General features: G+C 39.6%; 1 protein-coding gene across 3 annotated transcripts in view; it reads right to left on the reverse strand.

Moving 5' to 3' along the window:
* Nucleotides 1-27,800, reverse strand: part of LOC126412805 (E3 ubiquitin-protein ligase ariadne-1) — an 85,457-nt gene that overhangs the window by 27,170 nt on the left and 30,487 nt on the right. For all 3 annotated transcript variants that reach the window (XM_050082587.1, XM_050082588.1, XM_050082589.1), the window contains exons 4-7: nt 27,516-27,584; nt 14,695-14,910; nt 5,506-5,727; nt 3,710-3,840 (exon numbers count right to left, since the gene is read on the reverse strand). In XM_050082587.1, the coding sequence (XP_049938544.1) occupies nt 3,710-3,840; nt 5,506-5,727; nt 14,695-14,910; nt 27,516-27,584 (638 nt within the window). The remainder of the gene's footprint in view (nt 1-3,709; nt 3,841-5,505; nt 5,728-14,694; nt 14,911-27,515; nt 27,585-27,800) is intronic.

Here is a 27,800-nt window from a genome sequence, read left to right on the forward strand (position 1 = left end):
GAAAGTAACGCTTTTCTAACCACCGTTCGCAATACTATCCGAAGACTTGTTAGAAATAGGTTCGATTTACGTTTCCAGAGAGCGCCAGAAAACAGGCATTATTGTGCGTGTGCAACTGCAGTGGTGTAGGAAGCCCGTATGTTCGTTTGTATAAAGCACTAAAAGAATTTACATTACACCATAAAAGAAACAGGGTATCAGAGGGTACTCCAAAGAGCATCGGAATTTCGTAAACCATACTAAAATGCATAATTCGGCTTGAAGTGCGAATTGGCTTTTTCCAGATTCACAATGAAGTAGGTCCCATCTGATATTAAGCTTTTCAGTGTGGTTTTTGGGATGTAAATTTTCTTGGAGTACCAGTACTCTACGATCTCAGTTTTGGTTCTTTATTATGGCATAATGCCATATATGGCAGAAGATGATAACGTGCACTTGAAATTCGGCGAAAAGTTGGAACTAGCCTCAAATAAAATGATTGCCTCAGCGGAAAGATTAATAAAGCTAAATTTCTTTAGCAAACTTGCAAAAATAACTTCACTGTTCTGCAAGGCAATTAATGCTTGACTGCTACTAACTTGGAAATAAAATAAAATCAGAAAACTGAAATTAATAATATATTTCTGCCCTCCGTAATTATGTGAATGTATTTTAATTCACTTGATAGCTCCCGGCCGCAGAAATCCGTTTTGTTTTCATTTGACTTGGGAGCTGTACACGAAGAGAAGCAGCGAAATCACTTAACGTAAACACGTGTCACGTGGAGGTTAACTCCCTCCCCACTACAACTCTGTGCAAGCGTGAATCCGGCAGCTAGGGTGCGCGAGAAAAATTTTTCTTGTTTGCATCTGGCTGCTTGCTGCTGCTACCGATACAGCTAACAGCCAAACTTCAAGTAGCGGGAGAAGGTACTGCTCATACGCGAGTCAAATGCACATGTGCAACAGACCGCTGGCAATTGGTCAAACGAACCTAATGTGAACAGTTGTGATGTCATGCTCATAGCATGCAGTTTATTGTTAAGAAGAATTACAGTCTGCGCCCTACGGCCTTTGACATATTTTTGCTATTTGCAAATGCTTGTGCGTGCACGGTTTTTTGTTGTTGTAAATTGCACATTTCCTTTGTCACTAAAGTTTTATTTTTTTCCCCCTCTCGTTTATATTTTATTGCTGCAGTATCATTCTCCAGCAGCAGGATACAATAACATTCTTTGCTGGAGAATCAATTCTGCAGCCAAAATTAAAAAAATTTAACTGAAAGCTAAAACAATGAAAAATTGCCGGAATTCCGAAAAATTCCCGAGTTTTTCCCGGTTTTCTCCCAGATGAAAAAATTCCCGGGTTTTTCCCGGATTTCCCGGTTGTCCCGGGTCGTATACACCCTGATTATCTAATAAAAACAGCTAATGTAACTGGAATTGATAACTGCTTGGCTAGTGGAAACATCTGACTTAATTTCAAATATCATAATCGATGTTTCTGGAAAGCCTGCAGCTGTCATTCATTATTTAAATAATGAAATACTGCACTAGTTACGTATTCTGTCATGCTTAACAATGTATTTCGAGAAATTTTAATTTCAAATGTCATAATTGATGTTTTTGGAAAGCCTGCAGCTGTCATTCATTATTTAAATAATGAAATACTGCACTAATTACGTATTTTTTCATCCTTAGCACGACGCAATTCGAGAATTTTTTCTTGTTGTCAAGTGCAAATATGTAAATAAGTATTTTGTATAGTGTTATTCTGCATCTCTTGCACTGTACCCATTTTTCTAAGGTTATCAGGTACCTACTGTGCCTCATCAGTTATGTAGAAAACCACACACACACACACACACACACACACACACACACACACACACACACACAAGCGTGCACAAACTATCACTGACATTGTTTGTCTGTCTGTGTATCATCACAAAAAATACATACATAAATGCTGTACTTGACAACGAGAATAAATTCTTGAAACACATTTTGCTCAGCATGAAAACAATACGTAACCGGCACTGTGTTTACACTAAAAACATTTGAGCAAAACAAAGTGAATGACAGTGTCGACTAGCGCCCCACGTGGCCATACACTGAAACACGCTAAATATGGTTCGACAAAGGTGTCACGACGATCACAATAATCACGAAACTCCATTTGCGCAGTAGAGACAGTTCAAAAATGGTTGTGATTGGTCATGATATCTTCATTCGAACGAACCTAGTTACTCCCATCAGCCACCACGCCAAGTAGAGCTAGGCAGCGGCGGGAAATACGGCACAAATAATTGTTACAGATTTTACTCATTTACCCGTTCAAATCCGCTGAATAGAGCGCACTGGTGTCAAGAAACTTAACCATTTAATATTTGTAAACACTACTGGACGGCCAACATTATACTAGTATCATATTTTCTCCGCAAATATTTTTTCGTAATATGTAAATCACAGGAAAATTATAAAAATTATGTTGATGCAAAATCAGGTGCAAATTAACATTGTCGGCATAGGAAATTTGATGGGACCGATAAAAAATGTCAAATGGCGGGAAAATGTTAATTCCGGGATCGTAAAAGCGGGGTTATACTGCACTTAAAACAGTCATCTCATAACCTACTAATGGTCTTCAACAGCAAGTTTTTAGCACATCTCAGAAACACTCAACAGCTTACAGAAACAAAGGGGGAAATAATACAATAAACAGACAATTAACTTTTATTTCAATAAAACAGCCTACGGAAGATACTGGAATGATGTAATTTTGTAAAACCAAAGAGCAAACAACAGAATATGGCAAAGACACGGCACATGAACAAACTCTGAGTAATTAGTTGTACAAAGGGTGGAAGAGGGGGTATTGAAAGTAGCCCCACTGGCACTATGGCAATTAGAAAGTTACCTCAAATGGGTAAAAATTAGGGAAGGAAGCAGCCATGGCCTATTTAAGGAACTACCCTGAAGTGATCTATAGCAACACTGTAAAAAAGTAAGTATTGGAACGGGTAATGTAAGTGAAATAGGCATGGAAATGAGAACGAACTATTAATAAAAAATAAAAATTAAAATTAAAAAAAATATCTTAACAAATAGCTGAGGTCTTGAGTTGCCGAAAGGCACAACAAAAAGACGGTCAGAAAGTTAATGTTTAGCCAACAAGGCCTTTGTGAAAAGTAAAACAACATACACACATGCACACACTCGTGTGAATGTGTGTGTGTGTGTGTTGTCTACTTTTCACAAAGGCCTTGTTGGTCAAAAGCTAACTTTGTGACAGTCTTTTTATTGTGCCTTTCTGTGACTCACCATCTCCGCTATATGCTGAGTAGCAACTATCCTTTTCATTATACTGTTAAATTCCATCATGGATTTTCCATTGCTTAATATCTTAATAAAGCATGGAGAGATGAAGCATCCACTGGTAGTACTGTTTCTTTCTGGCCTAAAATAATTCTGTATCTGTTTACTGCATTTTTACTTATTAAAGTGTGATAGTTTAAGTAAGAAAAGCTACACAACTAATTCAATCTCCTGAGTATGTCATATTTTATCATTTTTGATTTTATCCACAGGTGAGTGTCAGTAATTTTACTGTGACTAGAATCACTTAATGGAAAAATGGATACTGCTTGTATTCTAATGAATGTTAGTGATATCTAGAACACATTAATTCACAGAGAATTAGTTGCAGGTACTTATGGTGATAGAACTTACCATGAAGATCCATGAGGTTCCCAAGGACCTAGGCACACCCAACAAAAATCTGCTTTACAGTTCTGATTTTTGCAAACCATGTGATTGCAGCCACCATCTTTCTCAATTGTGACATTACACTTTGGACACTCCTGAAAATAATTGCCAAAATGTGTTACAAGTTACTTCTTACTTTGTCTGGTTCTTTAAAACAGGTGACTTATCTACTACAGTTCCATATGAAAGATTTTGTGTTCTATCCATGTCAAATTTTGTTTCTCAAAATGTTATATAGAAAGTGGCACGTAATAAACAAAATGCAAGATTTAGCACAGGAAAAGGAAGATTATGTTTTGACATCCAATTGACGATGAGGTCATTCGAGATGGAGCAGAAGCTTACGTAGGATTACAATGGGGCTAGGATGTCAGCTTCCTTTCCAAAGGAATCATCCTTACATCCGACTGATGTAAACCAAAGAAGATCTAAATCAGTAATGCTGGAGGGGGATTTTAACCATGGTCTGCCCAACTGCGAGTCCAGCAGCCAATGTCACATCACTGGTCTTATTGCCTTCTATAAGCCAGACGCCCTTCTAAATGAGGAGTGAGAGCTGCTTCCCACGCATCCACTTTCGTTTCAGTTCAGATTCCTTACTTACAATGCACAATGTCCCATACATATTTTCAAATATTTCACAGTGAGTACAGTACATATTGCCTTTACCAAATTTGTTATTCATATGGCTTTATACAGTACACATGCACATATTCTTATGAAGACTGTGAGCATGGTAAGTGAACAAGAATATTCCACACCTTTCGTACACAGTGTGAGCAGTTATTACTTCTCACACCATTGTGACTCGGTAAGTGCAGGGTGAGTGCAGGAATTGGAAGTTTAGTTACAGTGATGAGTGTGAGCTCCTAATGCACTGTGCAAATTGTTATCTTTGTATGAAATCTGCAGTTAACATGTCAAATAGCTCAGCAAGAGTTCTTATCTGAGTATTTATTTTACTGCAACAACTTCATATCTAATCTCCTGCAAGAAGCTGTATAAATTTTCAGTTGGCTCTCGATAACATTTCAAAGTGCTGCAAACATTGGAAGCTTGCTTTAAACGTTCAAAGATATAAAAATGTGTACTTCACAAAAAAAGTCAACTCATACAAATACCTGGATGTAACACTTTGTAGTGATATGAAATAGAATGTTCACACAGGCTCAGTTGTGGGTAAAGCATGTGGTAGACTTCAGTTTATAGGTAGAATACTGGGGAAGTTCAATCAGTGTACAAGGGAGATTGCTTAGAAATCACTCGTGTGACCGGTTCTAGAATGTTGTTTAAGTGTGTGAGACCTGTACCAAATAGGACTAACAGGAAATATTGAATGTACAGAGAGAAGGGCAGCATTAATGGTCACATGTTTGTTTGATCAGTGGAACACTGTCACAGAGATACTGAAGAAACTGAACAGACAGACTCTAGAAGACAGACACACTATCCTGAGAAAGTCTACTAACAAAGTTTCAAGAACCGGCTTTAAATGATGACTCTATGAGTATAATGTAACCTCCTATGTATCACTCTCATAGGAATCATGAGAATAAGATTGGAATAATTACTGCACATACATACACACACACACACACACACACACACACACACACACAGGAATTCCAACAATCATTCTTCTCACACTCCACACATGAATGAAATGGGGAGAAACCCTAATAACTGGTACAATGGGAGGCACCATCTGCCATGCACTTCATGGTGGTTTGCAGAGTATAGATATGGATGTAGATGCTAACCTTTGTGTTTGCTGCTATCCAGTTAGAAGTCTCTGAGTCATCATCGCACTTCTTTATCCACTTACGCAGCAAGTGGCATTTGACAGGATCGTGCCAGTTCTCGCCACATGCGAAGCAGAACGTGTGTGAACACTTACATGTTACAGGCCTGGCTTCCACATATTGCACTTTGATTGCATTGTTGCAATCTGGAGAGGGACACCACCTCAGCAAACGATTGCACTGTAAATAATCAACAAAAATACAATTAATGTTTCTAACCTTGCATAGAATTAAAAACCTGAAGTGGACCAATTCTCTAGAACAGTCAACAAAAGTAAGACCTTTTAATCAGTTACTTTCTTATACTTTTGCGTTTAAGAATCCTCAAAATAGTTCACCTATTAGTTTGACATTTCTTTTACAAAACACATCAAATAATGCATTAATGAGTTTTGAAATAAATTATGTTCTTTTATTAATTGTATCTAGTGTGACAAAATTTATTATTTCGATTTTGACAAATGGTCAGGTTATCATCTTGGATATAACTTTAATGAACTTACAAATTATGAACTTGCTATGTATTTCTTAGGTCAAGTATACGGTATACAACAGCTTCACAAAATCTTCCATTAGTTACTGCCTCCTCTAACTGTTCTGTCTATGATATAACTGCCAAAATTATGTTGCATACTCAACACCACTTGCAAAATATATATCCACAATGACAAGTTCATCCACATACCTATTTGTTTAATGACTGTCCCGTAAACTGCCTTGTCACAAATTCTTTCAATGTAACTGTAAAGTATTTACTTTCACGGGACACTTCAAATACTGTGTGTATCTAAGAATGTCACTCTGACTCTGTTACACTTCGAAGATTGCTAAATTAATTTTGGCTAGATGAATATCTAAAATACATTAGCATTGGGATTCTTAACAGAGTACCTGCAGAAGTGTAGTACCATACTGAAATCCAGTACACAGCTGGAACAGTGCGAATTGAAGTTAAGCCACAGCACACAGTGAATATTTAGGAGCTATAGAAGAAATCAAACTGCTGTATGCTGTACAATTATGAAAAGGATAGGTTGCTACTCACTGTAAGGATGACACGTGACACGTTGAGTTGCAGATTGGTACAACGAAAAGACTGTTACACAGAGAGGTTTCAGATAAAAATTTAAAATTCCAAAATTTCCCAGTTATAAAGGTGAAAATACACTATACACTGGGTGAAAGTACATTATTTCTGTCTTAAGTGACAATATACTTTCTGTCAGAGCTGTAAAATGTATCAATCCTTTTAATGGCAAGGGTTTTTAAACACAGGTGTAGAACTTCTTTCGTGCACGGCAACATGTATACTGCATATTTTTGTATTACGAAAGTATAAATATGAATTGCACAGAGTACAGTAGCTTCCAAAGCACTGAAATCAAGATCGCACTGTGCACTCTGCTTCTGTCAGCCAATCAAAGCGCATGTCACGTGATCTCATCAACCAATGACCGCAGCTATTCTGGGCATAGGTCATGTGTTGTAGTCAGCCAATAGCAACATCAATGTTAAGTAGTACAAACACACAAATAGGAAAACTTAATGGTTCAAATTAATATGCATACAGTGCAGCTACAAGAAAAGCTAAGATGTCACATGTAATACTGGTCATCACAATCTTCTGCTGTTTTTCCTCTGATGGTGTGGTTAGGCAGGATCCTAAGAGCACAGCTTAAACTGCAGCAGCTCCATATTTCTGACATGCAAAATTACAAATTTTGCTGCTGTGCACTAAATATTTCATGGGTTATTTGTCTGAACACATTTTGTCAAGCACATCGACTTTTCCAGTGAAAATCCAATTATGTGGGAAATTGCTCAAGAAGCCCACAATGCACGTTTTTCCATCATTACTGCATAATTTGTAATTAAAAAGCTAAAAACCCGCCGCGATTGTGAAAAAAGCACCTAGTGTTAAGTGTTAACCCAGGTTTCGGCATAGATAACTACACCTCCTTCAGAACAACAATAAAACCCACAAGTGCCTAAGAAGACCTTTGTCAATGATTAAAAGAACACCATGGCTATACATCTATTAATGAAAAAGAAAAGGACAACACAAACAGTACATATGTACAAAGTGAAAACTACTACTTAACTTAATGGTGTACGCTCCACCTCACACAGGCCTATGTTCGATGGGCCATGACCTGCCATAAACTGCAAGTTAAGTTGTGGTTTTGACTTTGTACATATGTACTGTTTGTGTTTTCTTTTTCATTTATAAATGTATAGCCATGTTGTTGTTGTTGTTGTTGTGGTCTTCAGTCCTGAGACTGGTTTGATGCAGCTCTCCATGCTACCCTATCCTGTGCAAGCTTCTCATCTCCCAGTACTTACTGCAATCCACATCCTACTGAATCTGCTTAGTGTATTCATCTCTTGGTCTCCCTCTATGATTTTTACCCTCTACGCTGCCCTCCAATGCTAAATTTGTGATCCCTTGATGCCTCAGAACATGTCCTACCAACCAGTCCCTTCTTCTAGTCAAGTTGTGCCACAAACTCCTCTTCTCCCCAATTCTATTCAATACTTCATCATTAGTTATGTGATCTACCCATCTAATCTTCAGCATTCTTCTGTAGCACCACATTTCGAAAGCTTCTATTATTTTCTTGTCTAAACTATTTATCGTCTATGTTTCACTTCCATACATGGCTACACTCCATACAAATAATTTCAGAAACGACCTCCTGACACTTAAATCTATACTCGATGTTAACAAATTTCTCTTCTTCAGAAACGCTTTCCTAGCCATTGCCAGTTTACGTTTTATATCTTCTCTACTTCGACCATCATCAGTTATTTTGCTCCCCAAATAGCAAAACTCCTTTGCTACTTTAAGTGCCTCATTTCCTAATCTAATTCCTCAGCATCGCCCAACTTAATTCGACTACATTCCATCATCCTCGTGTTGCTGTTGTTGATGTTCATCTTATATCCTCCTCTCAAGACACTGTCCATTCCGTTCAACTGCTCTTCCAAGTCCTTTGCTGTCTCTGATAGAATTACAATGTCATCGGCGAACCTCAAAGTTTTTATTTCTTCTCCATGGATTTTAATACCTAACCCGAATTTTTCTTTTGTTTCCTTTACTGCTTGCTCAATATAAAGATTGAATAACATTGGCGAGAGGCTACAACCCTGTCTTACTCCCTTCCCAACCACTGCTTCCCTTTCATTCCCCTCGACTCGTATAACTGCCATCTGGTTTCTGTACAAATTGTAAATAGCCTTTTGCTCCCTGTATTTTACCCCTGCCACCTTTAGAATTTGAAAGAGAGTATTCCAGTCAACATTGTCAAAAGCTTTCTCTAACTCTACAAATGCTAGAAACGTAGGTTTGCCTTTCCTTAACCTTTCTTCTAAGATAAGTCGTAAGGTCAGTATTGCCTCACATGTTCCAACATTTCTATGGAATCCAAACTGATCTTCCCCGAGGTCGGCTTCTACCAGTTATTCCATTAGTCTGTAAATAATTCGCTTTAGTATTTTGCAGCTGTGACTTATTAAACTGATAGTTCGGTAATTTTCACATCTGTCAACACCTGCTTTCTTTGGGATTGGAATTATTATATTCTTCTTGAAGTCTGAGGGTATTTCGCCTGTTTCATACATCTTGCTCACCAGATGGTAGTGTTTTGTCAGGACTGGCTCTCCCAAGGCCATCAGTAGTTCTAATGGAATGTTGTCTACTCCCGGGGCCTTGTTTCGACTCAGGTCTTTCAGTGCTCTGTCAAACTCTTCACGCAGTATTGTATCTCCCATTTCATCTTCATCTACATCCTCTTCCATTTCCATAATATTGTCCTCAAGTACATCGCCCTTGTATAGACCTTCTATATACTCCTTCCACCTTTCTGCTTTCCCTTCTTTGCTTAGAACTGGGTTTCCATCTGAGCTCTTGATGTTCATGCAAGTGGTTCTCTTATCTCCAAAAGTCTCTTTAATTTTCCTGTAGGCAGTATGTATCTTACCCCTAGTGAGATAAGCCTCTACGTCCTTACATTTGTCCTCTAGCCATCCCTGCTTAGCCATTTTGCACTTCCTGTCGATCTCATTTTTGAGACGTTTGTATTCCTTTTTGCCTGCTTCATTTACTGCATTTTTATATTTTCTCCTTTCATCAATTAAATTCAATATATCTTCTGTTACCCAAGGATTTCTACTAGCCCTCATATTCTTACCTACTTGATCCTCTGCTGCCTTCACTACTTCATCCCTAAAAGCTACCCATTCTTCTTCTACTGTATTTCTTTCCCCCATTCCTGTCAATTGTTCCCTTATGCTCTCCCTGAAACTCTGTACAACCTCTGGTTTAGTCAGTTTATCCAGGTTCCATCTCCTTAAATTCCCACCTTTTTGCAGTTTCTTCAGTTTTAATCTACAAGTCATAACAAATAGATTGTGGTCAGAGTCCACATCTGCCCCTGGAAATGTCTTACAATTTAAAACCTGGTTCCTAAATCTCTGTCTTACCATTATGTAATCTATCTGATACCTTCTAGTATCTCCAGGATTCTTCCATGTATATAACCTTCTTTCATGATTCTTGAACCAAGTGATAGCGATGATTAAGTTGTGCTCTGTGCAAAATTCTACCAGGCGGCTTCATCTTTCGTTTCTCACCCCCGATCCATATTCACCTACTACGTTTCCTTCTCTCCCTTTTCCTACTCTCGAATTCCAGTCACCCATGACTATTAAATTTTCGTCTCCCTTCACTACCTGAATAATTTCTTTTATCTCATCATACATTTCTTCAATTTCTCCATCATCTGCAGAGCTAGTTGGCATATAAACTTGTACTACTGTAGTAGGAGTGGGCTTCGTGTCAATCTTGGCCACAATAATGCGTTCACTATGCTGTTTTTAGTAGCTTACCCGCACTCCTATTTTTTTATTCATTAATAAACCTACTCCAGCATTACCCCTATTTGATTTTGTGTTTATAACCCTGTATTCACCTGACCAGAAGTCTTGTTCCTCCTGCCACCGAACTTCACTAATTCCCACTATATCTAACTTTAACCTATCCATTTCCCTTTTTAAATTTTCTAATCTACCTGCCCGGTTAAGGGATCTGACATTGCACGCTCCGATCCGTAGACCACCAGTTTACTTTTTCCTGATAACGATGTCCTCTTGAGTAGCCCCCGCCTGGAGATCCAAATGGGGGACTCTTTTACCTCCGGCACATTTTACCCAAGACGATGCCATCATCATTTATCCATACAGTAAAGCTGCATGCCCCCGGGAAAAATTACGGCCGTAGTTTCCCCTTGCTTTCAGCCATTCGCAGTACCAGCACAGCAAGGCCGTATTGGTTAATGTTGCAAGGCCAGGTCAGTCAATCATCCAGACTGTTGCCCCAGCAACTACTGAAAAGGCTGCTGCCCCTCTTCAGGAACGACACATTTGTCTGGCCTCTCAACAGATACCCCTCCGTTGTGGTTGCAACTACGGTACGGCCATCTGTATTGTTGAGGCACGCAAGCCTCCCCACCAACGGCAAGGTCCATGGTTCATGGGGAAGGGTATAGCCATGGTGTGCTTTTAATCATTGACAAAGGTCTTCTTAGGCACTTGTGGGTTTTATTGTTCTGATGAAGGTTTCGTTATCTACGCCGAAACCTGCGTTAACACTTAACACTAGGTGCTTATTTTGCAATTGTGGCGGGTTTTTAGTTTTGTAATATATTAACCATCGATTTCTGATGCGCTGTGATGTTGAAGGTTCTTTAATTTGTAATTTATGTAAGAACTGCAATAAATGCGGAAAACTAATGTTTATTCTTGGTATTTTTTTAGCATGTGTCATCCTTTAAGACAAAGCAAATGCATATGTGCCATTAAAATTTTAAATAATGGCATAAATGGATGGTGTTCTGAGCCTGAAATTTTGCCAAGCGGCTGGCGCTCTAAGTATTAAGTTTTGAATGAGAGTCAAATGTGTTGCAATTAAAGAATTAATCACAAATACTAACACACAACATAATTCATCTTGTATAAAAGGAAATTTGCTTTGAAAGTAATGTTTCACAAGCAACTATTCACAATGTTTTCCTGCGACCTGTTACAAATGCAAACAGTTGTGATGTCACACTCGTAGAAAGCAGTTTGTTGTTATGAAGTGTATATATGCTCTTTGTCCTAAAGCCTTTGACACATTTTGTTGTTGGAAGATGCTTGTGTGTGCAGTGTGTTTTGGTGTTTTAAATGGCACATTTTCTTTGGAACTAAATTTTTATTTTGGTGTTACTCACTTGGTTACATTTTATTGTTGCAGAATTATTCTGCAGTAGTGGGGTAAATTAAAATTCTTTGTTACAGTATCAGCTCTTACCAGCCAAAATCACAAAAATTGAACTGAAAATTACAACAATGAAAACTTCCCCAGTTTTTCCCAGGTGAAAAAATCTCATGTTTTTCCCAAATTTCCTGGGGCATATACACCCTTGTATACAAACAAATCCATGCCACAGTCACTGGGCACATGCACAGTGGCCCCCCTATGCCAACTTTTTTTGTTTATGGGTCATCTAAAGGATACCTTCCTAGACTCCCAAAACACCCAACCCCTGGTCTGGTTCCGGTTCACTTATGATATCTTCATGATCTAGACATAGGCTAAGACAATCTATCCTCATTCCTTCATAGCCTCAACACCTTCTCTCCCACTCGCTTCACTTTGTCCTCCTCAACCCAGTGTGCCACCTTCCTGGATGTTGACCACCTCCTCCTCCTCCTCCTCCTCCTCCCCTCTCTGATGACTCCATTCACATGTCTGTCCACACTAAACCCAACAACCATCAACAGTAGCTGTGTTTTGAGAGCTGCTATCCCTTCCACAAAATCCCTCCCTTAAAGCATGGCCACCTGGTTCTGGCGTATCTGCACTGACAAGAACTACTGTGCCCAGTGTCTTGAAGGTATCACAAAGACCTTCACAGACAGGCACCAACTCCCAGAATTAGCTTGTTAACCAGTTTCCTGAGCCATATCCCGACCCACCCAATCCTCCCAAGAGCCCCCCCGACCAGCTATGAAGGAATGCAACTTAGTGACCCAATACCACCCCTAGATGGAACAACTGAAACACATTCTTCTTCATACCCTGTAATGAGAGGCATCCTACTAAAGATTCTTCCCCCTCCACCTAAACAAGCTGCAATCATTACACAGCTATTCATATTGGTACGACTACCAACCTACTACCCACCAGGACGAATGGCCACTGCCAAACTGTGGCCAAGAGCAAGGTAGACCACCCTGTGGCACAATTTGCAGCTGAACATAACATTCTTGACATCAATGGCTGCTTCACAACCAGGGCCATCTGGGCCCTCGCCATCACTACCAGCTTTTCTGAAATGTGTAGATAGGAATTATCTTTACTCTCCGCTCTCTAAATTATTCCAACCTCAACCTATGATAACCTACTATCTCCACACTCTCCACCCAACGGTTTCCACCCCCTCCATCCTATCACCTCTTTCCAATTCATGTCCTCTCACTCATTGTGCACTACTCTCTACCACTGTACTCACTAGTCTACACCCTTACCCTACTATCCCCCCTTCCTGCCTCACTCCGGATTACTGCTTTCGTTCAACACAACAGTTGCAGTCCAGCTAGAGCAGATGAAGATAGGAGTTGTGTGTGTGTGTGTGTGTGTGTGTGTGTGTGTGTGTGTGTGTGTGTGTGAGGTGTATCTCCTTGTGTGACACTCACACTCAACTCACTTTGTGAGTGTGTTGGGGGTGGAGGGGCAGGGGAGGGGGGTGCACATGGGTGTGTTTTGCTCCTTTCCTTCCTGAAGAATGCTTTGACCGAAAGATCACTTCTTAACAGCCTTTTTATTGCACAACTCAATGTGTCATCTTTCAAGTGAGTAGCATTCTATTCTTCTCAGAATCGTTGAATTTATTTAACCTTGTACAGGAGCTATGAAACACAAGAATTCACCCTGAAAGGTGGGAAGATCTGAGTTGCCGGAGTTGGTGGTTATGCGCCTGTGATGTTTGCTTGCTTGTACGAATGACTAGTACGTGTTTCTCTTTCTTCTTCTGATGTAGGCTGCAGCCAACAGCTAATGTGTAAGTGTCTTTTAATTGTGCCTGTCTGCAACATAACGTGTCATCTTTATGACAAGCAGCTATCTATCCTTTCTTTACATTGTTGTGCAATTATTTAAGGTATTTCAAATGTCTTCTCAACTAATAAAAAATGTTTATATATTTTCCCATTAAACACATCTTTTTAATACATTCAAAGATGGGTCTGAAATACTGTAATAAGAAGATTACCACATTTACAACACTGGATCAAAACTGGCATACAATTTTCACATCCAGAATGGCAAGCAATAAAATGAGCACCATAATTTCAAAACATTGTGTAAAAGATTCTGTATCTATGGGCCACAGCTGAAAGAACCCAATATGTGAACAGTAGGTACTGTGAAACAGTATTCTCAACACAGTTCTGCAGAATCTCTTAACCCCCTCTCTGCTTTACCACGATCAAGAACCACAGTGTTAAGCAGGAAGTGTTTAACTTTGAAGCAATGTTGCATTCATTAGAAATAAAGCAGTACCTTAGTTATTGCCAAGGATAGGGGCAACAAATTCATCCTGACATGCTAATTTGTAATAACTTGCTTAAGAAAGCTACGAAACAAGCTATCATCCAATGATTATGACCGCTCAGTTTTGCTGCTGTACCACTGCACTTGGTGAGAAACTTATAACAAGACTTGGTCACTTTAAAGATATACACTAATGATGGGATAAAAATCAGAGTTGCAAGTTATAGAGACAATTTCAATGTATAGGGTATCCAATGATGTACTAATATTGCTGACTGCACAAAATCAGTAATACTTGTTTATTACTTGTCTGTTTACCCTTCCTCTAAATTCTATGTATGACAGAATTTGTTACCAATATACCAAACTGGACTTTCTATTGTCTGAGAATTAGATTCTTTGTAATTATTCATTCCCTGTCCCCCACCTTCCTCACTTTCAGAAAACATATACATTCATTACAATGTCTTTTCTGCAGCAGCTGATGCTGTGGTTAATTCATATGAATATCCACTTACACTAACACAATACATCAACGAGTTCAAGTTACTCACCTCAACAAAACTGTTCGTTATAAGATGTTGGTACTTCAACTTTACTTTCGAGTCCCGGACAAGAGCCATCACAGTTGCATCATCTACTAAAATATCACAGCCGTGTGCTGCACAGGCTATTGTCTGTCCCATGCCTTCCTCCATTATCTTTGTTGTAAGGTATTCAGCCCAACACTGGACACAGAAACGATGACCACACTCGAGGCCAGTCATCATCTGTGAAAACAGCACAAGATGTTTCTTAAGTTACGCCATAAGTCAGTTCTAGAAAACTCATATTCCACAAGAGAAAACTCAGTGCCTATGGCATCACATTAAAGTTTTGACATATCAAAGTAACAGCATCCAAATATTTAATGAGAACAACAAGAATAATTAGACTGCTGGATGTGTACAAATGTCGGGCAATAAACAGTGTGCTCTTTTAGAAATTCCTGACAAAATAAATGCTCCTGAGGCACATAAGCAGTGTATCTAGTGGTGTTTCTGAAACAATGTCATGTTTGCATGATGGGGAAGACCAAGCAAGTTGTTAACTGTCATGTTTCGCCACAACAATTAATGCCCTGCTGGGGTTGATTCACCAACAGTTGCAATCATCGGGTAAATGAGAGCATCAGTTGTTTAATTGTAACTGACATAGTAATACCTCAGATCTTAATCAGTCAATGTATTGTATGACTAATTAAAAGTTACTTAATCATTTTTGCAAAACATTACTGGAAGAACAGTGACCTCAGTACAAAAATTTAAAGAGTCTTGATCACTTAAAAACATTTATGACGATGGTGACCGGCTTCGGTCAACTTGTAAACCATCATCAGACATTCATCTTTCAACAGGCAACACCTGCTCTGTATAGCACCTCCGCCTGCTACCTATATCTACATTGATACTTGCAAACCACTGTGAAGAGTATGGCAGAGGGTACGCTCCACTGTACGAGTTATTAGGGTTCCTTCCCATTCTATTCACATACGAAGAATGGGAAGAATGATTGTTTACAATGCATTCACAGATGAAATTAATCTTCTCCTTATGATCCCTATGTGAGAAATTTGAAAGTAGGTGTTCTCAGGGTAGTTAACACCTGTCTTCAAGAGCCTGCCAGTTCAGTTTCTTCAGCATCTCTGTGACACTCTACAACAAGTTAAACAAACCTCGGCCATTTGTGCTGCCCTTCTCTGTCTACATTCAATACTCCATTAGTCCTTTTTGGTATGGATCCCACACATTACAGCAATATTCTAGAATGGGTCGCATGAGTGATTTGCAAGCACTCTCCTGTGTAGACTGATTGCACTTCCCCAATATAATACCAATAAACCTAAGCCTAGCAACAGCTTTATTCACGACTGAGCCTAGGTGATCGTTTCCTTTCATATCTGTACAAAGTGTACATCCAGGTATTTGTACGAGTTGGCTGAGGCCAAAAGTAACTCACTGATATTATAATCATAGGATACCATATTTTTCCTTCTCACGAGACACTGCCTTACTGTAGCAATGCCCTTGTGAGCAAGAGGATTTGCGTATTTCAATGAAGTGGAGGGCTTTACTGGTGGCAGCATAACTGCCGGTAGGATCTCCCACACTGGTCAGGCTCCAGGGGAGGAACGAGATGAAGGGTGTCTCACAATGTCCCATCTTCCCTACCTCCAGTACTGAGGTTTCTTTCATTTGTTTCGTTGGGTGGGCAGAGCTCAAAGCCTTGGGAAGCCGTCTGCCTATGGGATGGCAACCCAAAATATTGCACAGTCCATGAAGGTGGGGTTGAATCGCTGGGCCAGTAAAATGTTTTCTCAGCTCAAGATCTCAGTCAAAAGCCTGGAAAAAATAAAGAGACTGGATCATCACATAGATGAAAATGGCTAAAAAGAAAAGAGAAGTATTTCAGTGAAGCAAAGGTCAAGGGGAAGGGAAATTAAAATATAGCAGATTAGAAAGAAATCATTTAATGGGAGATTTTAATGGAAAAGTAGAGGGTGGCCACTGATAGAGAGTAGTGGGAAGATATGGAGATGACACAGTAAATGACAATGGGGAAGGATTAGTGAATATGTGTGAGACACTGTCATTCAGGATTCTAAATGGTTTCTTTCCCCACAAGCAGATCTACAAGTACACATGAGAGAGTCCTTCCAGAAATATTAGGTCGAAAATAAACTATATTATTCAAAAGAAAAATTCCAACTTAACAACAAATGACGTTAAGCATCTAAAGTGGTACAGAACATGGCTCAGATCACTTCCTGTTAGGTACAAAGATGATAGCAACATCCAAGGGCCAAAGACAAAGTAAAGAGGCAAATATTCCCATGAGGACAGTGGATACTAAGAAATACAACTTGGATAGCTTGAAACAAGAGTCTGTACAATTTACAACTGTCTAACAAACTGAGACACTTAGAGAATGGAACAATGGAGCATATGTACCAAGGAATTAAAAAATTTATGCATGAAGCAGCATTTGAAGCACTGGGGCAGCACATAGAAGGAAGAAAGCAGCCACCACAATAATGGACTCAGAGCATTAAAGAAAAAGTAAGCCTAAAAAAGATGTTCTATAATAATTGGTAGAGAACAGAGGACAAACACCTGAGAGCCTTGTATGTCAGAATGAACAGAGGAGTAAAGAACGACACATCCAAAGAGGAAAATGAAATAAATAGGAGGAAATCAATCGATGCATGGGTAGCACAAAAGTGGCGGCAACATGGAAAATGGTTACAAGGCTGAGGAAAGAAGTAAAAGAAAGAACAAATCTGCCAGTCTGGTATAGAGGGAGAAGCATTTTAAAGACCTACTAACAGAAGGAAGGACAGAGTATACGAAATAAAGTGGGGATACAGAAGAACTAGGATGGTGAGGAGGTAGAGAAAACAACTATGAAAGAGGTACAGAACACCGCTACACAAATGAAAATTAGGAAATCACCAGCACCTGGAAATGTACCAACAGAGTAAGGTATGGCCCAATCACTCTATAGGAACATCTAAGCAAGTTATTAAATATCTAAGCAAGTTATTTAATATTTAATAAATGTATGTGGTATGGGGAGGAAATTCCAGCAATGTGGGACTTGGTGTATCTAAGCCAGAAACACACAAAAGGAAGCAAGAAAAAGTGTAGCAATTATTGTGGCATAAGTGTTATAAGTTCAATTAACAGGCTGTATGGGAGAATTTTAAAATCAAGAATGAAAAATACGTCAATGATGTAGAAAAACAAAGTGGTTTTAGAAGACATAGCTCATGTGTACATAACATCTTAACACTAAGATCACGCGTAAGATATTTGAAAGGAATCTCAGTAGCCATTTGGTCTTTATAGATCTTGAGAAAGCATATAACACAGTGCCACTACAGCTATTGTTTGAGATGCTGTTGTCAGAGGAAATCCCAAAAATTTACATAAAAAGTATCAAACTCTACAAGTTTCCAGAACATGACGTTAATGCGGGGAAAGAAATTTCTTGAGAGGCCTTCAGAATAACGAGAGAACTGATATAAGGATGGTATCTGTCTCTCACACCTATAAGATGAATGTGCTGAAGGTACTGGATTTGTTGTTGTTGTTGATGTGGTCTTCAGTCCAGAGAGTTTGATGCAGCTCTTCATGCTACTCTATCCTGTGCAAGGTCCTTCATCTGCGAGTAACTACTGCAACCTACATCTTTCTAAATCTGTTTAGTGTAAACAAGCCTTGGTCTCCCTCTACTTTTAGCCTCAGCGCTTCCCTCCAACACTAAACTGATGATCCCTTTATGCCTCAGAACGCGTCCTACCAACCGATCCCTTCTTCTAGTCATGTTGTGCCACAAATTTCTCTTCTCCCCAATTCTTCAGTACCTCCTCATTAGTTACATGATCTACTCATCTAATCTTCAGCATTCTTCTGTAGCATTACATTTCGAAAGCTTCTATTCTCTTCTAGTCTAAACTATCTATCGCCCATGTTTCACTTCCATACATGGCTGCACTCTCTACAAATACTTTCAGAAAACACTTCCTGAGACTTAAATCTATACTAGACATTAGCAAATTTCTCTTCTTCAGAAACACTTTCCTTGCCATTGCCAGTCTACATTTTACATCTTCTCTACTTCGACCATCATCAGTTATTTTGCTCCCTAAATAGCAAAACTCATCTACTACTTTAAGTGTCTCATTTCCTAATCCAATTCCCTCAGCATCATATGATTTAATTCTGCTACATTCCATTATCCTTGCTTTGCTTTGTTGATGTTCATCTTATATCCTCCTTTCAAGACACTGTCCATTCTGTTCAACTGCTCTTCCAGGTCCTTTGTTGTCACCAACAGAAAGACACTGTCATCGACAAACCTCAAAGTTTTTATTTCTTCTCCATGGATTTTAATTCCTACTCCAAATTTTTCTTTTGTTTCCTTTATTGCTAGCTTCATATACAGACTGAATAACATAGGAAATAGGCTACAACCCTGTCTCACTAACTTCTCAATCAATGCTTCCCTTTCGTGCCCCTCGGCTCTTATAACAGTCATCTGGTTTCTACACAAATTGTAAATAGTCCTAGCTCTCTATATTTTATCTCTGCCACCTTCAGAATTTGAAAGAGAGTATTCCAGTCAACACTGTCAAAAGCTTTCTCTAAGTCTACAAATGCTAGAAATGCAGGTTTGCCTTTCCTTAATCTATTTTCTAAGATAAGTCGTAGGGTCACTATTGCCTCATGTGTTCCAGCATTTTTACAGAATTCAAACTGATCTTCCCCAAGGTCGGCTTCCACCAACTTTTCTATTTGTCTGTAAAGAATTCATGTTGGTATTTTGCAGCCGTGACTTATTAAGCTGATAGTTCAGTAATTTTCACACCTGTCAACACCTGCTTTCTTTGGGATTGGAATTAGTATATTCTTCTTGAAGTCTGAGGGTATTTTGCGTGTCTCATGTATCGTGATCACTAGTGAAGCAGTCATTGAAATGAAGGATATCATGTTTGGCAGCATGCTTGGCAACAACGTGGTCCAGTTGTTTCTTCGCCACAGTTTGTCAGTGGCCAGTCATGTGGACAGACAGCTTGTTGGTTGTCACGCCCACATAGTATGCAGCACAGTGGTTGCAGCTTAACTTGCAGATCACATGGCTGGTTTCACAGGTAGCCCTGCCTTTGATGGGATAGCTGATGTTTGTGACCGGACTGGAGTAGGTGGTGGTGGGAGGATGTATGGAACAGGTCTTGCATCTAGGTCTATTACAGGGGTATAAGCCATGAAGTAAGGAGTTGGGAGCAGGGGTTGTGTAGGGATGGACGAGTACATTGTGTAGGTTCGGTGGACTGTGGAATACCACTGTGGGAGGGGTGGGGAGGATAGTATGCAGGTCTTCTCTCATTTCAGGGCACTAGGAAATAAGAGATGCAGGCAGACTCATTAGAGTATTACATATAGAATAGCAGAAATACCGCTATAATGATTTGGGCATATCAAAAGAACAGATGGAGAGATATAGCTCAAGAGAGTACTTTCATGGCAACCACTTGAGAGGAGAAGAAGAGGAAAACCATGGAAAGTGTGGCTAAGGACTATCCAAGAAGTTACAGAGAGAAGAGGAATAAAGGAGGATTATGAAGATTGGCATGATCGAGGCGTCTTGTGACATAGATGTGGAATGTGGCGACAACTGTAGGATCCCTGCTATGAGATGAAGATACTACAATTTTTTCATTTTGTGAAGTGCACAATTTTACATTTCTGAACTTTTAAACCAAGGTGCCAATCTTTGCCCCTCTTTGAAATTTTATCAAGATCTGGCTGAATATTTATGCAGCTTCATTGAGGCAGTACTTCATTAAAGAAATTGCATCATCTGCAAAAAGTCCGAGGATACCATTAATATTGTCTGCAAGGTCATTAATACGCAAGGGTCCCAACACACTTCGCTAGGGCACACCCGAAGTGACTTCTACATCTGACAGTGACTCGCTATCTCAGGTAACTTGCTGCATCTTCCCTACAAAAAGTCTTCAATCCAGTGGCAAATTTTGCTTGATTCCCCATACAATCATACTTTTCATAATATGGGTAGAGGTGATACTGATTCAAATCCTTTATTAGGAATAAAGAAGTACTCCATCTACTTAACTGCCCTTCAGTACGTTGTACGAAAAGTGCGGGTTAGGTTTCACATGATCGATGTTTTCAGGATCCGTGCTGATTGGAATGGAGGTCATTCTGTTTGAGATACCTCACTATGTTTGAGCTCGGAATGTGTTCTATGATTCTATAACAAGTCGATGTTAAGGCTGCTGGATCTGATTTCTACAGCCTTCTTGCAAATGGGTGTGATTTTTGTTTGTTCCAGCTACTGCGCACTTTTTATGTTCAAGGGACATTTGATAGATTATAGTTAGAAAAGAGGCTAACTCAGGTTCAAATTCGATACAGAATCTGACAGGGATTCCACTGAGATATGGAGTTTTGTTCAATTTTAATGATTTCAGCTGTTTCGCAACACTGCTGACATTAACACTTGTTTCACTCATCTTTCCAGTGGTACAAGGATTGAATTGGAGCAATTCTACTGGGTTTTTACTTTTGGAAGCAACATTTGAAAACTAAGTTAAGCATTCTACGTTTTCATTAGCTATCCACAATTTCAGTTCCTGTCTCATTTGCGAATGACTGGGCACTAACTTTGGTGCCACTAATAGCCTTTACATATGACCAGAATTTCTTTGGGTTTGGTCAAAGATCATTTGACAATATTCAGCTACAATAGTCACTGAAGGTTTCATACATTGCTCTCTTCACAGCCAAATGCATTTCACTCAGCATCTATGTACTGGCCTATGCTTTGTTTTACACCTATTACGCGGCAGTCTCTGCAGTGAAGGGAGATGAAAATTTAATAGTCATCGGGGGCTGAAATTTGTAGGAAAAGGAAGAGAAGGAAAATTGGTAGTTGAATATGGAATGGGGGTAAGGAATGAAAGAGGAAACTGCATGATAGAATTTTGCACAGAGCATTACTTAACCATAGCTAACATTTGGTTTAAGAATCATGAAAGATTGTTGTATTCTTGGTAGAGGCCTGGAGACACTGGAAGGTTTCAGATAGATTATACAGGATGTCCCACTCAAACCTCCCTGATTTCAAGGACCCAGGAGAGAAAAACCATAGTAGATACAACAATGAAAAGTGCACCACATTGTAGAGCATCTTAAAGAATTTATATTCCCATGTCAGAAGTGCCAAGTGTTATTTCCGGAGTGCAGCATGGTTGCAGGATGTGAAAATGGTGACTCCACAGCAGCGCACACAAGCAGTAGTGTGGTTTGCAGAAACAAAATAGCTGATTACTGTGCAAAGAAATTATCATTGTGTGTATGAAGGTGAGCCACCTGATGTGAAAACAATTAAGAAATTGTATAGGAAGTTTCTGGCAACAGGAACTGTTCTGAAACATTCTGGCGGTGCACGTTACGGAGTTTCAGAAGAAACAGTGGAGGATGTGAGACAAATGTTTCTCAGAAGCCCACGTAAGTCAATTCATCAAGCATCTAGGCAACTTGATGTACCTCGATCAACATTGCATCATGTAGTTCACCAGCGTCTTCATATGTGTGCTTACAAAGTGCAAATTCTGCAACATCTGACATGAATGACAAACCATGCTCACAACAAATCTGCAGATATGCTGCAGCGTATTGATGTGGATGCCAGCTTCGTGGAAAGATGTTTATTTCATATGAGCCAATCTTTCATCTATCAGGAATGGTTAATAGGCATAATGTTCAGATTTGGGGTTCGCAAAATCCACATGTCATTAACATGTTCGTGATAGCCCTAAACTAAACATCCGGTGTGGGCTAATGCACGACAGGATTGTTGGACCATTCTTCTTTGCGGGACAAACAGTGAATGGGTCAGTGTATCTGGACATGTTGGAGCAGATTGTGTACCCACAGATACAAGACTTGCAACCCAATATCGTTTTTCAACAAGATGGAGCTCCGCCGCATTGGTCAACGGCCGTTCGCAAGTTCCTAGATAGGAAATTTCCCAATTGTTGGATCAGACGTGGAGGACCTTTGCCTGGCCACCACGTTCACCTGACATTATGCTGCTTGATTTCTTCATGTGGGGATTCGTGAAGGACCATGTGTTTGCGACCAGAGAGGACGATATTTCTACGTTGCGACATCGTATCACTAATGCAATTGCAACAATACCAGAGGAAATGTTACAGAGAACTTGACAAGAAATTGAATATAGATTTGATATTCTTCATGTTACAAATGGTTCACATGTACAGGTGTATTGATGATAAATAAATAAATTCTTTGAGATGTTGTACAATGTGGTGCATTTTTCATTGTTGTATCTACTGTGGGTTTTTTTTCCTGTGTCTTTGAAATCAGGGAGATTTGAGTGGTACACCCTGTATAATGGTTAGACAGAGATTTAGGAACCAGGTTTTAAATGGTAAGACATTTCCAGGGGCAGATGTGGACTCTGACCACAGTCTATTGCTTATGAACTGTAGATTAAAAATGATGAAACTGCAAAAAGGTGGAAATTTAAGGAGATGGAACCTGGATAAACTGATAGAACCAAAGATTGTAGAGGGTCTGAGCATTAGGGAACAATTCACAAGAGTGGGGGAAAGAAATACAGTAGAAAAAGAATGGATAGCTTTTAGAGATGAAATCGTGAAGGCAGCAGTAGATCAAGTAGGTAAAAAGATGAGGACTAGTAGAAATCATTAGGTAATAGAAGAGAGACAAAATTTAATTGCTGAATGGAGAAAATATAAAAATGCAGTAAATGAAGCCGGCAAAAAGGAATACAAATGTCTCAAAAACAAGATCGACAGGAAGTACAAAATGGGTAAGCAGGGATGGCTAGAGGACAAATGTAAGGATGTAGAGGCATAATCACTAGGGGTAAGATAGATACTGCCTACAGGAAAATTAGAGAGACCTTTGGAGAAAAGAGAACCCCTTGTATGAATATCAAGAGCTCAGATAGGAAACCAGTTCTAGGCAAAGAAGGGAAAGCAGAAAGGTGGAAGGACTGCACGGAGGGCCTATACAAGGGCAATGTACTCGAGAGCAATATTATGTAAGGGGAAGAGGACGTAGGTGAAGATATGATGGGAAATACAATACTGCATAAAGAATTTGACAGAGCACTCAAAGACCTGTCTAAACAAGGCCCCGGGGAGTAGACGACATTCCAGTAGAACTACTGATAGCCTTGCGGGAGCCAGCCTTGACAAAACTCTACCATCTAGTGATCAAGATACATGAGACACGCAAAATACCCTCAGGCTTCAAGAAGAATATACTAATTCCAACCCCAAAGAAAGCAGGTGTTGACAGGTGTGAAAATTACCGAACTATCAGCTTAATAAGTCACGGCTGCAAAATACCAACATGAATTCCTTACAGACAAATAGAAAAATTGGTGGAAACTGACCTTGGGGAAGATCAGTTTGAATTCCCACCAACACTAGCTTTTCTGAATTGCGCAGGTGGGAACTTTCCCTGCAAATATAACCTATGTTCCCGTAACCCTAGTGGCCTCAACATTAGTTAATCTTTGTTCTCTCCCATCCAGCCCCTTCTCTGTTCCCATTCCAGCACTACACAGCCCTCGTTCTTCCATTGCACTCAGTCTTTTTACATCTCTCGTTTTCCACTACCCCCCCCCCCCCTTTCCCTGTCCCCACCTCTCCATTGCCCTCTGTCTAACCTGCTGGCTGCACATAGCTGCCCTAACCTCTTTCCATCTCGATCTTGTGTGCTCCCCACAGCACGTCACTGTCTGCCCCCCTACCCTACTATCTCTCTCCCTCCCTGCCCCAGCCTCCTCTTTTTAGCCCTACCCAGTCGCCACTCCCATCATGCACTGATGCTGCTGCTCGCAGTGTGGCCTCAGTTGGTTGAGACTGCCGTCGTGTGTGTGAGCTGCGTTTGCGTGAATGTGTATGTGTGTGTTTGTTGTCTAATTTTGACAAAGGCCTTACTGGCCGAAAGCTATATTTGTGGCGTCATCTTCTTGTGCTTATCTGTGACTCAGCATCTCAGCTATATGGTGAGTAGCAACTTTCCTTCTCACAATATTGTTACACTCCATACCGGATTTTCCATTGTTTGATTTCTACCTGTTTTAGTTGTCCTTTGTACTTTGGTATTCATTGTTGCCACAGCTGCATCAAGTTCCCTGATACGATTTTGATGAGGACATCCTCAGGGGTGGGTCTATTTGTTGCCATTAAATACAATGTATTTTCACCATGAGTGGGGTTCCAAACTATCTGTTCTATGTAGCTTTCAGAGGAGGCATTTAGTAATGCTTGACAGCATCTTTTGTTGATTGGCGACTCCATGGAGTGTCCTGTGCACCACGACCAGATAATGGATATACTTGGAAGGAGAGACAGCATTGGTCGTATTTTTTTTGTTTTATTAAACTTGTTGATACCAGTGCCTACCAATTTAAATTGTATATTACAGCACTGAGGATGGTCACTTAGTGACCGAAAATCGATTTTGCGGTTAATAAAACAAAACAAAAAAATACGACCAATGCTGTCTCTCTTTCCAAGCATAGCATCTTTTGTCTCTTCCACCACTAACAAAACACTAATTTTCCAAACTGATTGTTGGATGATTGAAGTCTCTACTGACAACTGCATTATTATTGGAGAATTTAAGTACAAGCACACTGGAGTTGTCTCTGAAATATTCAGTTACATCAGCAGATGATTCTCATGGGCAATAGACTGATCCAATAGCCATTTTACGTTCACCCCTGATACTGAGTCCTGCCCACACAATCACACATGTAGCTCTAACTTTTACCCCCATTAGCCTATCCTTCTGACATAGTTAAATTTTCCACAAAAATCTCACTGCCATTAACTTCAGGTTCAAACCAGCTTTCTGTATTTAATATTATGTGAGCTTCACTGTTTTTCAGGAGCACTTCAATCTGACACTTTGTTGCAAATGTTTTGTCAGTTAACTACTAGGGTTTTTATACTCTTGCCTTGGGGGGAGGGGGGGGGGGGTGGGTGGCATTCTTTTGGATCTTACAGTTATACTTAGTCTCCTACAGCTATCGTTATCTGTAGTGAATGCAGTATCGCCTAGTATAAAAAAACTCTTCTGTGCACTCCATACACAGTCAGCTACCTAGGTAGCAGCCTCTGATGTGCAGCACATACTTGAAACATTTAAGGGGTCCTACAGTTCTCAACCGTATGGTGAAACTCCAGGAGATTGTAGGCTAGCTTATCACAGAACCCTCAAAGTATTTGGTTCAGTCCTTCTATTTGATTCAGAAAAAGGGGACCACAATCAGTTCTCACAATGCTGCAAATTGTGAGCTTTGTTTAAACTTGTGCACAAGGCTGGTCTTCTCAACCTTCTCTGCTAGTTGCTGGAATGATTCAAGTATGACCCCAGAGCCCAGACAACAAGCATTGTTTGTTTCAATGTCCACCACAATCTCTTGCTGGTTGCACCCTGTTTCGTCAATGGCTGCCAGACAGCCTCTCCAACATGCTGAATGAGGCCTCCAGACATACACTGAGTGTCCTCCTTCATGTTTCTTACCATCCCTTGCTGCCATTTCCCTAAGGGGTATCATTATTCACCATATGTTTGAACTAATTTTTAATAGACCCCCTACCTTTTGTGAACAAAGCAGATCTTCCCAAAACAGGTGAAATGAATTCCACTGCCTCAGTTTAAATTTCAGTGAAAGACAACACCTTGAACTTGTTGGTTAGGGGGATTGGTGTAACACCCTGAGTCCTCCGTCCCACATCTACCGTGTACAGGATGCCTAGATCTACCATTGACATGCCACTCACACTCAAGTGGAAGAGTAATGACAGATTCCATAGTTCCTACAGAGGAGACAGGATCCACAGATAAGAATAGTACCTGAGGTGCCTTTGGTACCAGTACCACAGGAACATGATTCTCGGGAGCTCTTGCAATATACCAGCTGGCAGCAGTTGCCAATCGTTGTTGTAAGGGGGATTTCCAGGTGCTTACAACCAACTCATCTCCTGTTCGAGAACAGCATTCACAGTGGGGCTGCTTAGTAGTTGGGTGCAGTGTATTACAGCACAGTGAACAAATAACTTTAAACTAAGCCTGCCGACTATCGTTTAATTTGTTGAGCTAATAAAATTACTAACTCCCTGCAAGAATTGAAGCAAATACACAAAAAGAGATTTCTGTTATGGACACTGAAAGACCTATGGTAAAAACCACTAGTTTTCTACACTCCGTTAAAATTAATTATAGCCTCTAACAAACTCTAAAATAGAGTTAATGTATGATAAATGTAGATAATATATACTCCTTTTGAAGGAAAACTAAATTTAACACAATATGTTAGTTAAGAATATCTGCTACACCACTGGAGAAAGATCTCAAGGTGTTCTGCAAATAAACTAAAACTAGTCACCGATATAAACATTTTTATGCAATCAAGAATGTTTAAATTTTTAACTTTAAAAGTTTCTTTAATTTTTAAAGTTTCTTACTATTTCACATAACATACCAATATATTTTACTTCACAGATATTAAATTATCAAGAAGGATCAGTTATATTTTGTAGTGACTACAAGTGCAATGAGAAGTATTAATTGAATCATAGAAAATGTGTGTTTATTCTAATGCTGGATCAACCTTCTGATAAACGCAGAACAGACTTTTACTGTATCTTCAAAAAATTATGTAGCCTTAGAATTGACACAAATAAACACACGAACAGTTCACCACTGACCATAAAGCGGCACAAAGTACAACTTACTGAAGATGGCAAGACTGAAAAACATATCTCACATTCTTCTGTTCCTGTTGCTGACCCCTTCCTTGGCAACTGCAAAATAAATAATTTCAATTATCAAATGATGACAAAGAATGCACGTAAATCTGATTCAAATGTCTCATCTTTTACAATGCATAAATTAACAACAACAAACATTACCTCTAAAATAAAGTTTTACTCAGCCAGTGAGTTTCATTACAGAAACAACCATGGCATCTCCCACAATGTCATAAGTCTTACAACTGCAAGCCCAGCAAGAAACATGGA

The sequence above is a fragment of the Schistocerca serialis genome, chromosome 7 (genome assembly GCF_023864345.2).
Source record: "Schistocerca serialis cubense isolate TAMUIC-IGC-003099 chromosome 7, iqSchSeri2.2, whole genome shotgun sequence".
NCBI lineage: Eukaryota > Metazoa > Arthropoda > Insecta > Orthoptera > Acrididae > Schistocerca > Schistocerca serialis.